The sequence below is a fragment of the Bactrocera dorsalis genome, chromosome 4 (assembly GCF_023373825.1).
Source record: "Bactrocera dorsalis isolate Fly_Bdor chromosome 4, ASM2337382v1, whole genome shotgun sequence".
Lineage (NCBI taxonomy): Eukaryota > Metazoa > Arthropoda > Insecta > Diptera > Tephritidae > Bactrocera > Bactrocera dorsalis.
The window spans coordinates 56,889,846-56,901,487 of record NC_064306.1 but is presented as its reverse complement, the minus strand read 5'-3'; the positions used below and the strand labels follow the sequence as shown (position 1 = coordinate 56,901,487).

General features: G+C 38.0%; 4 protein-coding genes across 4 annotated transcripts; all 4 read right to left on the bottom strand.

Moving 5' to 3' along the window:
• Nucleotides 1-612: 612 nt before the first annotated feature.
• LOC105224326 (3-oxoacyl-[acyl-carrier-protein] reductase FabG) lies at nt 613-2,083 on the bottom strand. The gene has a single exon (XM_011202374.4). It carries the CDS (start codon nt 1,435-1,437, stop codon nt 670-672), a length of 768 nt encoding a protein of 255 aa, XP_011200676.2. The 5' UTR covers nt 1,438-2,083; the 3' UTR covers nt 613-669.
• A 1,826-nt stretch (nt 2,084-3,909) lies between these two features.
• Nucleotides 3,910-4,719, bottom strand: LOC125778353 (uncharacterized oxidoreductase TM_0325-like). The gene has a single exon (XM_049455441.1). The coding sequence runs from the start codon at nt 4,702-4,704 to the stop codon at nt 3,937-3,939; it is 768 nt and encodes a 255-aa protein (XP_049311398.1). The 5' UTR covers nt 4,705-4,719; the 3' UTR covers nt 3,910-3,936.
• A 3,064-nt stretch (nt 4,720-7,783) lies between these two features.
• On the bottom strand, nt 7,784-8,754 carry LOC105224325 (uncharacterized oxidoreductase TM_0325). The gene has a single exon (XM_011202373.4). The coding sequence runs from the start codon at nt 8,729-8,731 to the stop codon at nt 7,964-7,966; it is 768 nt and encodes a 255-aa protein (XP_011200675.2). The 5' UTR covers nt 8,732-8,754; the 3' UTR covers nt 7,784-7,963.
• Nucleotides 8,755-8,854: 100 nt separating this feature from the next.
• LOC105224324 (3-oxoacyl-[acyl-carrier-protein] reductase FabG-like) lies at nt 8,855-10,350 on the bottom strand. Its single transcript, XM_049455438.1, has 2 exons — nt 10,196-10,350; nt 8,855-10,134 (listed from the first exon to the last, which is right to left on the bottom strand). The coding sequence occupies exon 2, from the start codon at nt 10,121-10,123 to the stop codon at nt 9,356-9,358; it is 768 nt and encodes a 255-aa protein (XP_049311395.1). The 5' UTR covers nt 10,124-10,134; nt 10,196-10,350; the 3' UTR covers nt 8,855-9,355.
• Nucleotides 10,351-11,642: the final 1,292 nt, after the last annotated feature.

The following is an 11,642-nucleotide window of genomic DNA, read 5'->3' as shown; positions in this document are numbered from 1 at the left end:
GAACTGTATTCAATATTATACGTTCATCTAACTTTCCTAATATGTAAGAATACTTGTATTGACCAATATAGAAAACATATGTAAAGTCAACCGACGTTTGAAATTCTTTTATTAAGTAGTTTTCGAGATTTTCGGTAAAAAATCAGCCTAGGGTATTAGGATCCACTTATTCGGTATTTGGGGCTTGAAAATCAATATAGATTGTGAAAATGTAGTGATTTTTACAATGGAGAAACATATTAAACAAAGAATTTGTCTCCAATTTTGTGTTGTGTGATTCACTTTTATAAAAAATACAAGCCTTCCAAGACGGTCGAGAGATCTTTGAAGTCATGCCTTGTTTTGGACTACCTTCGACCTCTGCAAACTTTTCGGTGGTGTTGTCTTACTATGCTACCCTTCAAAAGATTAGCAACAACCAGTAATACATACAGTATTGAGCAAAACTGTAGCACACCTTTAGTACATACGTATAAACCTTTCTATTCTGCTCAAAAAAAAAAGGAAATGACAATTATCTTTCCATTCAACATGTTGCAAGTTTATAAAAGTGTCATCACGAATAACCCAACAGCTGACGAATATAAGCACGATTAAAAATATTTCAAAACATATGCAACATTTTCACTTTTATTCTTATTATTTGTCATAAATAATATTTTATTTCAATTAACGTGGACACATGGCATGCCTGCCACCATCGATCGGCAGTGTTGCGCCTGTTATAAAGCTCGCGCTGTCACTAGCTAGGAAAATAATAGCATCGGCAACCTCCTTTGCATAGCCGACGCGACCCAAGGCATGTGTGGACTTCGAATGCTCCAAAAAATTAGCATATTCTGCTTCCGACAAGCCTGAACGCCTATGAATATCTGTAATAATTACGCCGGGATTGACGGCGTTGACACGCACATTCATCGGTGCCAAGTCCAAGGCGATACATCTGGTGAATTGATCAACGGCAGCTTTGGAAGTGCAGTAGACCGCGCTACCTGCAAGTGAACGCATTCCTGCGACGCTGGAGACATTCACGATATTACCTTGGGTCTTCACGAGATGTGGTGTGGCGAACTTAGTTAGAAGGAAGACCGAACGCAAGTTAATATTCATAAGGCGATCAAATTGCTCGACTTCAATATCTAAGATTGAAGCCCTTTCACCCACACCGGCATTATTCACCAACACATCCAGCTGCCCGAATTTTTCAATTGTCGAGTTTACAATGCGTTCCGCATCCACTGTGACATCAGCGGTGATGAGTAGTAGTTCCACTTTGCTGTTGGCAGCTTTGCAAGCAACTTCAGTAGCTTTTAAATTTGCTATGTTTCGTCCTACGAGCACTACTTTGGAACCCTCTTTGGCAAAAGCCTCCGCTGTCGCAGCGCCGATGCCCGAACTTGCTCCGGTTACAATTACAACTTTGCCCGCTAAACTCATGGTGATCTATTCGAACTCACTATATTAAATGAACTGAGTTGGTTGCTTGTAAGTAGCAGCTTTCTAGTTTCCTATTGCACCTACTATCTACTAGAGAGAATATACTTGAGTGTCTAACGATCGTTTAAGACTCAAATGTATTTATATTTTATTTTGTACTAAAATATGTTAAGCCTTAGAAGATACGTATATTATCTATATACACATTATCTTTATTATATGACTTAAGAAACGCACTTAATGCTTCTTGTCTTCTTGATTGGCGTAGACACCGCTTACGCGGTTATAGCCGAGTTAACAACAGCGCGCCGATCGTTTCTTCTTTTCGCTACGGGCGCCAATTGGATATTCCAAGCAGGGCCAGGTCCTTTTCCACCTGGTCCTTCCAACGAAGTGGAGGTCTTCCTCTTCCTCTGCTTCCCCCGCCGGGTACTGCGTCGAATACTTTCAAAGCTGGAGTGTTTTCGTCTGTCTTTTAATTCGCTGAACTATGTCAATGTCGTCATATATCTCATACAGCGAGAGTGAGGAAAGTTCTCTGATCGCCATTCATTTGGGAATGGCTAGAAACGATTCTTTTACATATGACTCAAGCAGCTCACGACTTCCGATTTTTGATCAAGTATCTTCTGGGTAGCCTAAAAACATCCGTTTGAAGGTGAGCTAAAGTGAGAAGGCGAAACATCCCCTCCGCAGGGTTGTGCGCTGAAAAGGATGAAAAGGAACAAAAAGCCTCGGAAAAGAAACCCTCCTTTTGATGACGACCATGGTTTACGATTTGAGGGCATGCACCTAGAATGTCCGGTACCTTAATTCGGAAGGTGCCGCTGCCCAGCTGGTTGATGTCCTCGTGAAAATAAAGGCTGACATCACCGCCGTCCAAGAAATACGATGGGATGGCATTTACTACAGTGGCCATATAAAGAAGCGCAAATTTGGTGTAGGATTCGTGATGAGAGAGAGAGTCTGTCGCAGATTACTGAGTGAACGGTGAGTGAACGTCTAACCATAATCCGCATTAATGCCACGCCCCAATCACGAGAAAACATACCCAAATGGGTGGAGGCAGATCGACTTCGCCGGGCCCGTTGGTGGTTATCTGTAGTACTAAATTTCAGCATAAGAAAATACATCAAGCTACCTGGCTGTGTCCGGATCGAAAAGCCACCAACCAGATTGAGTGTTCCAGACGTGTGTACGCTTTCAGGTCTTAACATCGACTCGGACCGGACAGCCTAGATTCGCAGCCACCTCTGTGAAGCAAAAAACGCACGTCAACAAATACAAGGAAGATTCAACGTCGAGAAGTTGCAATCACAACATACAGCCGAACGATTTTCTACTCGACTTGCACTCCTGCTCTCTGAGAGCACTCGTCAACAACTCGGTATAAGGGAACTATGGGACGGCATTTCAAACTCCTTACGTACAGCTGCAACCAAAACCATTAATTTTCGGAAAATGCAAAAGAACAGCTAGTACGACGAGGAGTGCCGTGTCACAGCGGAGAGAAAACAAAACGTGCGGGATAGGATAGATACCGAGAGTTGAACAGGTTGAAGAAGTTCGAATAGCAATTCCCCGTCTGAAGAACAACAAAGCGGCGGGGACCGATGGATTACCGGCCGAGCTATTTAAACACGGCGGAGAAGAAATGATTAGGAGCATGCATCAGCTTCTTTGTAAAATATGGCCGGACGAAAGCATATCCAACGTTTGGAATTTAAGTGCGCTCTGTCCAATCCACAAAAAGGGAGACTCCACAATATGCGCCAGCTATCGTGGGATAAGTCTCCTCAACATCGCGTATAAGGTTCTATTGAGCGTATTGTGTGAAGGATTAAAGCCCACCGTCAACAAACTGATTGGACCTTATCAGTGTTGCTTTAGACCTGGCAAATAAACTACTGACCAAATATTTACCATGCGGAAAATCTTGGAAAAGACACGTAAAAAGAGAATCGACACTTAACACCTCTTCGTCGATTTCAAAGCTGCCTTTGACAGCACGGAAAGGAGCTGCCTTTATGCCGCGATGTCGGATTTTGATATCCCCGCAAAACTAATTCGACTGTGTAAGCTGACGTTGAGAAACATCAAAAGCTCCGTGAGGATTGGGAAGGACCTCTCCGAGTCGTTCGATATTAAACGAGACTTCAGACAAGTCGACTCTCTTTCGTGTGACTTCTTTAATCTGTTGCTGGAGAAAATAATTGGAGCTGCAGAACTAAACCGAGAAGATACAATCTTCTATACGAGTATATCTGCTGACGTATGCTGATGATATTGATATCATTGGCTTTAACGACCCCGCCGTTAGTTCTGCTTTCTCCAGAATAGATAAGGCAGCGAAGCAAACAGGTCTGGTGGTGAACAAGGGCAGACGAAATATCTCCTGTCATCAAACAAACATTTGTCGCACTCACGACTACATACCCACGTCACTGTTGACAGTCATAACACATTAATTTATTATTATTATTTTTTTTATTTTGTGAATCAACGCGGACACAGTAATCGTCTACCACCGTCGACCGACAGATTTGCGCCCGTTATGAAGCTCGAACTGTCACTGGCTAAGAAAATAATGGCATCGGCCACTTCCCTTGCATCGCCGACACGACCGATTGGATGTGTAGTCTTACAATGCTCCAAAAATTTAGCATATTGCTCCTCCGACATGCCCAAACGCTTATGAATATCTGTAACGACTACACCGGGATTGATAGCGTTAACACGCACATTCATCGGTGCCAAGTCCAAGGCGATACATCGGGTGAATTGATCCAGTGCCGCTTTGGAGGTGCAATAGACTGATTTACTTGCAAGTGAACGCAATCCTGCGACACTGGAAATATTCACGATATTTCCTTGGGTCTTCACGAGATGTGGTGCGGCATATTTCGTTAAAAGGAAGACCGCACGCACATTTGTATCAAAAATTCTATCAAATTGTTCGACATCAATTTCTAGTATTGAACCGTTTGCATCCACACCGGCATTATTCACCAACACATCCAACTGACCGAATTTTTCAATTGTTGAGTTTATAATGCGCTCCGCATCAACTGTGACATCAGCAACGATGGAGAGCAGCTCGGCTTTGCTGTTGGCAGCCTTACAGCTCGCTTCAGTAGCCTTCAGATTTGCTTCATTTCGTCCTGTGAGCACTACTTTGGAACCCTGCTGGGCAAAAGCCAGCGCTGCGGCAGCACCGATACCGGAACTTGCTCCGGTTACAATCACAACTTTATTAGCTAAACTCATGACGAACTATTCGAACTAACTGTACTAAATGAACTGAGTTGATTGACTTATAAGTAAGAGCTTTTTAGTTTCCCATGTCACCTTCAACAAAAACTCAAAATCATTGCCATATACTCGTATGTAAATAAGTAAATACAAATATTATTGGATAAGATAATGAGAGAGTATGACGCAATTAATCAAACAAAAAAAATTCAAATTCAAATGTTTTGTTGTTATGTTGTTTTGTATTTTAGCTGTCGCTATGAATTCGAGTGCCTTATGGTACTTTCCAACTGAAATGTTTTTTACTTTTTACTGTGTTTTTAAAAACTGCGTGCCACCTCGGTTGTGCGCGATAAACTCCCTAACAAAATAAAAACAAGTAAAAATGTTAAGTTCGGTTGCACTGAGGCTATAATACCCTATACAAAAAATGTTTCAATACAAGAATTTGATTTTGATATGTCAGTTGTACCAGCATAGGTTATGATGGTCCAACTGAGAAAAAGTTCTTCGTATACTTTTAATGATAATCTAAATGAGATTGATGTCAAATTTCGGTAAGAAATTTAAACCTTAGTCATTCCCGATCTGCTGTATTGTTTACTTTGGATTTTACTTTCAGAAACGAGCGTCAGTTGGACAGAATTTTCGTCGCGCCAGAAGGCATTCACTTACGCCGGCAGATCAGGCCTTCAACAATATACATATTCCAATAGATGTTTCTTTTTCGCTGCTCTTCTCGCATTTCTTCTATTGTCACAACGAAACAATTGTCCCGTTGAAACAAATAAGTAGAATCGTACCTAATCCTCGCGCAAAAAAAATGGGTACCGGCAACTGAAGAAGTTCTTCGACAATCGACTTGGTAAAATAGAGATAGGACATGCTTCAAATGCGATATCAAAGAGTTTACGTACCGGGTAAAAATATAGTAATCTAGGAGACACTTATTCCATTTAGGGGTAAACTAAATTTCCGACAATACATTTCCAACAAGGCTTATCCTAATGGTGTAAAGCTTTTTAAACTTTGTTGCACTAAAGGATTTACCTAGTCAATAATAAAAATATATTCTGGCATGTCTTCAGCTGGATTGAGAGAAATCGTTTTACCCAAAAATATATGTATGTGAAGATTTAAGCGCTAAATTGAAAGGAGAAGATCGAACATTATATGTAGACAACTTTTGCACCAGCTATGAATTTACCATTAATTGAATATCAATAAGGTACCCTACAAGAATTGAATGATAGAAACTAACACAATAGCAATATGTTGTCACTAAGGTGATTTTTAAGATGCAGACTTCAGAAATTATTGTATAACCTACCACAAGTAAGAAAGAGACGAACGATAAAATTTGCAAAACATGAATACTTGATATACACAACCGTGTAGAGTCTTTATGAAACGTAGATTGTTCATGACATTTACACTGTATGTACATTTATAATGTTGACCGCGGCTGCGTCTTATTTCTTATTAAACGCGAAAATACCGTGTGAAGAAGTAAGAAAAAAAGCGCAAACAAGTAGTAAACAAGTGTAAACAACAAGCAAGCCGGAAATCAAAGTTATAATTTAAATTTAAAAATTCTTCTTTTAATTTATTAAAACATTAAAAAACTAAAGTGAAATGAAAAAGAAGGCATTTTGCTATTATTGTCTTTCAAAAGAAAAAAGGACTTTCCATAATATAAAAGTTAAAAAAAATATTTGATTTTTTTAAAGTGAAATGAAAAGTGGAATGTTAGTTTTAAAGTGCGTTTTGTTGAAAAAAAAAATTCCCTTTGTAATTTACATAGGAACCTCGAATTTTCCTTCCGGTTAGGTTTTCAGTTTACAAATTATAGAAAGTGCTGCTAGGGCATACGTTGAGCTGGCTCTTCTGTACGCCTGTAGGTTCTGATTCTGAGCCCGAAGCGTCCACCTCTATAGGGTTAGTGTTTCAGAAAATAACGACGAAATAAATAAATGCTAATTAAATTAAGTTCGTGGGCTATCAGAAAACAAATATCGCAAATCGCTTTAGAAGTCTTCTAAAACATTGCGCAAAGTAGGTATTGATTGGTATGTCCCCTATCTTCACAAAACACTACTAAATACAGGAAAGAAAAAATAAATTTAACTGAAATGCAAGAGGGGGAATTTTTGTACCTAGGGCATTCAAAACTATTTTGTTCAAGTACCTTTTAACTACTTGGGAAGGAAAAATGAGTTTATTTAGATATAGCGATTTGATTTGGTGTGGCATGTTTTCTTGTTGAAACCCACATTGTACAACAAGTTCAAACAGGGTATTATGGCACTTCATTTCTTCAGCTGTAGGTTTCAACGTAATATAAGCCCTTTTTATGATAGCATGCTATCCGTTTTTCAAGAATCCGAAGTAGCAAGATCGCCATTCACTGTCCGAATTGTTGTGCCGAGGGTCGTGTCGCTAAGGGCGAAACCGGCATCTAAAGTTGGATTTAAAGCCAATACGGTTTTAAAATTATATACCTTTTATATACTATTATATGATTAAATGATTTAATTTTTTTTCTAAAGGTAATAAATTACCATAACAGTTAATATATGTATAATTTGTTACTTGCTTACATCAGGGGCAATTATTGTCAAGGCAACTGCATGTTGCAATCTTCAGTCCCCACACATGCAGGCAAATTTTACCATCACATTACGTAGCATTGTCACAACACTGCATGATATTTAACATTATAGTGTGATAGTCACATATTGCAGGTGTTGGCGATCAAGCATAAACAGGCAACATTGAACACTGCATCTTTGGTAATCAAATTCAATGACACAAATTGCTAAACCCGTTTGCTCGTTAGCTATATGTTGTTCAGGTTGTTAACCTTAGTATGTAAGAAAGTCAAAGGCAATATCACATGTATTGCAAAAGTCTCTTTGTCAACTTTTTCATATTGCCCTGAAATCAACGTGGATCTGTCAGAAACTTGCCTGAGCCCAGTTGACATGGAAAATTTTGTTCACTACCTCATGATTGATCATTTGATTATCATCGTTCTTGTAGGGTAATGAGAGTGGAACTATGTATGTATATACTATATTAGAACATACTTGAGTACCTTACGATAGTTCAAAACTCTAATTTATTTACATAGATACATATATTTTTTTACTGAAATGTGTTAGGTTTTAGAAGATAATATATTATCTATATTTTATATAAACATTATGTTTATTAATGAGGACATGCACTTGAACCGCCCTTGCATACTTATTTATCAAATACTCGTATGCCGTTAACGTGGACAAAGCGCATGTTTGCCTCCATCGACAGGTAGAGTCGCACCCGTTATAAAGCTTGAACTGTCACTAGCTAAGTAAATAATAGCGTCCGCCACTTCTTTTGTTGTACCCACACGTCCCAGCGCGTGACCCTCCTTGCATTTTTCCAAATAGTCTGCGTATTCCTCCATCGTCATACCGTTACGTATTTGAATTTCTGTTGCGATGACACCGGGATTGACAGCGTTGACACGCACATTCATCGGTGCCAAATCCAAGGCGATACATCTGGTGAATTGATCCAGAGCTGCTTTGGAGGTGCAATAGCTAGACACATCGGCAAACGAGCGCAGTCCTGCGACGCTGGACACATTCACAATATTTCCTTGGGTTTTCACGAGATGTGGTGCGGCATATTTAGTCAAAAGGAAGACCGAACGTAAATTCGTATTCAATATTCTATCAAATTGATCTACGTCAATATTCAGTATGTTGCCTACATCGAAAATGCCAGCATTATTGACTAATACATCCAATTGTCCGAATTTCTCTATTGTTGAGTTTATAATATATTCCGCCTTCGTGGTTACATCAGCAGTGATAATGAATTGTTCGGACTCCTTATTGGCTAATTTGCAGGCATCTGCAGAAGAGCGTAACTTTGCTTCATTGCGTCCAACGAGAACGACTTTGGCGCCCAGTTTGGCGAAAGCCTCCGCTGTTGTAGCACCAATTCCTGTACTAGCGCCGGTCACAATCACAACTTTGCCAGTAAAACTCATTTTAATCTATTCAAGCCAACAGTGAAAACTAAACTGAGATAATGGCCTGACCGGTAAGGTTATAAATAGACCGTATTTTTTAATAAACAATTGTTTATGTAGAGATAATAACGCTTAACAAGAAAAAAAAACGTCAGCTTCAAATTAATAAGCCGAACCAATAATACCCTCCACAAATAAAAAAATACTCTATACAAGATTATGTGTTTGTACGGCAAAAATATGTTATAGTGGTCAGATATCGGCGGTTCCATTAAATGTCTCAAAAATTGGTGGACTAGTTTGAGTTTATAAATACAGACGAACGGACAGATAGACGGACATAGCAAGGTCACTCGTTAAGCTGACCATTTGTATATACATACATACATATGTATATTTATTTTATAGAGTCCCAACGTTTTCTTCTTGGTGTTACAAACTTTGTACACACTGTTCAGGGTATCAAAACTTAATTTGCATTTTTATATGAAACGTAATCTATAGATTTTTTTGATAAGATATTGGTTAAACATTATACACACTCGTACTTATGTGTTTAAGTTGATTATATTTTAATTTAGAAAAATATACAATCGTTTAATGCACATTCTTGGCAATAAAGTGAATTTTTTGGTACTAATTCTAACGCGGACACATAGCATGTCTACCACCATCTATGGGCAATATAGCGCCAGTAATGAAGCTAGCAGCAGCACTGGCTAAGAAAGTAATGGCTTCGGCTACTTCGATTGGTTTACCTACACGCCCCAATGCATGTGTTTCCTTGCCATGTTCCAAATGCTTGGCATAGGCTTCCTCCGACATGCCACCGCGGCGATGTATGTCCGTAACAATCAAACCAGGATTTACGGAATTTACGCGCACATTTTTCGATGCCAAATCCAGCGCTATACACTTCGTAAACTGATCTAGACCAGCTTTGGAAACACAATAGCTAGAGCCATTCGGAAATGCACGTGTGCCCGCCAAGCTGGAAACATTCACAATGTTACCTTGGCTTTGCACCAGATGGGGTGCTGCTAATTTGGTTAATATAAATACAGCACGTAGATTTGTATTGAGTATTTGATCGAATTGCTCTACGTCGATGTCTAGTATGTTGCCGCCGGCTAAAATGCCGGCATTATTCACTAATATATCTAATTTCCCAAATTTCGCAATAGTTTCATTGATTATACGCTCAGCATCCATTGTTATATCTGCTTTGACTGTTAACAATTCCGCCTTCTCGTTTGCTGCTTTGCATGCTGATTCAGTTGCTTTCAGATTAGATTCATTACGTCCGACGAGCACCACTTTAGCATGCAATTTTGCAAAGAGTTCTGCAGTAGCGGCACCAATGCCCGAACTTGCGCCAGTGACAATGACTACTTTGCCGGCAAAATCCATGCTGAACTTATCTGAAAATATTACAATTATATAAATATCATAGTTAACTTGGATGGTATATCAACTACTTACCTCTTACTTGGTTCCTTTCTAAAAATCACAAAAAAACACAAGTCACTATCAATATTATTACAGCACACACTCAGTTTACTTTCTCTCGGAGATTGATAAGTAGTGCATAGCGCTACCAGATAGTTATTTTATAGACTATATTTGGATTTTTTTAAGGCAGCATTTTTGATTACCTTACAACATACATATATATTAATACATATTTTGTATGTATCTATGTATGTATACATATATATAAATAATCTTATTTTTGTTATGTTTAGAGAAAAATAATCAACATATTCAACTGGCTGTTATTTGGTGAAAACAGGGAAGGAATTTAAAACTTTGAAAGACTGGGGTGATGATGGAATAAATGTTAATAAAATAGATGGCAAATATTTTTCCAGAAGCCTTCGCTTCTCACATCAATTATATGTGTTAAGTATATGACAAAGGTATATCTATACAGTTTGTTGAGCAAGATGACATATAAGAGCAGATCAGTGCCAAAAGGAAATAGCACTCAACCTTCTCCTACCGACAATTCAAATAATCATAACATTATAATAAGAATAGCAAGTTGCTACATAATATACATATGTATGTATATGACACAAAATTGTTAAAATATATTATTAGACATTTGGAAATATATTAATTATAACTACAAACATATATTAAGTGGTCATGTCCTTATCCCAACAGCTTCGTCTATTAGATTCTTTGTATATTTATTGCGAACAGCCTCATGTATGTGTTATTGATGAAATATGTTAGCAAAGATGTTTATAAATTTTTCCAAAAAACTTACCTTACTTGAAGTATCAATAATAAAGCTTAATAACATATGTATATTTCTTATGTTAGGTTATAAGTTTGCCTACATGTTCGGGCTTCCGTTCTGCGCCAGGTAATGAAATGCCTTTGAGCAAGCAAATACAACATATTTTGATATTCAAACGCTCACTAATTTACACATTTTCATACAGACACCATTTGATATAACTTCACTTTTGACACAAAACTTATAATTAATTGAAATTCCAATTTGAACTGTACTAATCTTCCACTTTTAATTCTAGCAAATTCCTTTTTGCACCTTTTTAAATGATATTTCGAATTATCCTTTAATTGACACTTACAATCTTGCCACATAGTTTTTACTAATACTAAAATATATTAGAATAACATTAAATTGCAACAAAATTTTGAGTAAAAATGAAACTTGCTTTCAGTAAAATTAAGTAAATATTAAACTTTATTATAATTGACTTAAAATTATGCGTATAAAATTTATTTGTTGTAGTAAAATGGATAATTTCGGAAACTTTCTTCAATTAATAGGGCATCACCACTGACTTGGTATTGCAATAATTTTTCATTCGTTAGTTCCCATTTCTCTTACTTCCTTTTTTGCCGCTAATATTTGACAGTTGCTTCCATTTTCCCGCTTCCGGTTGGCTTC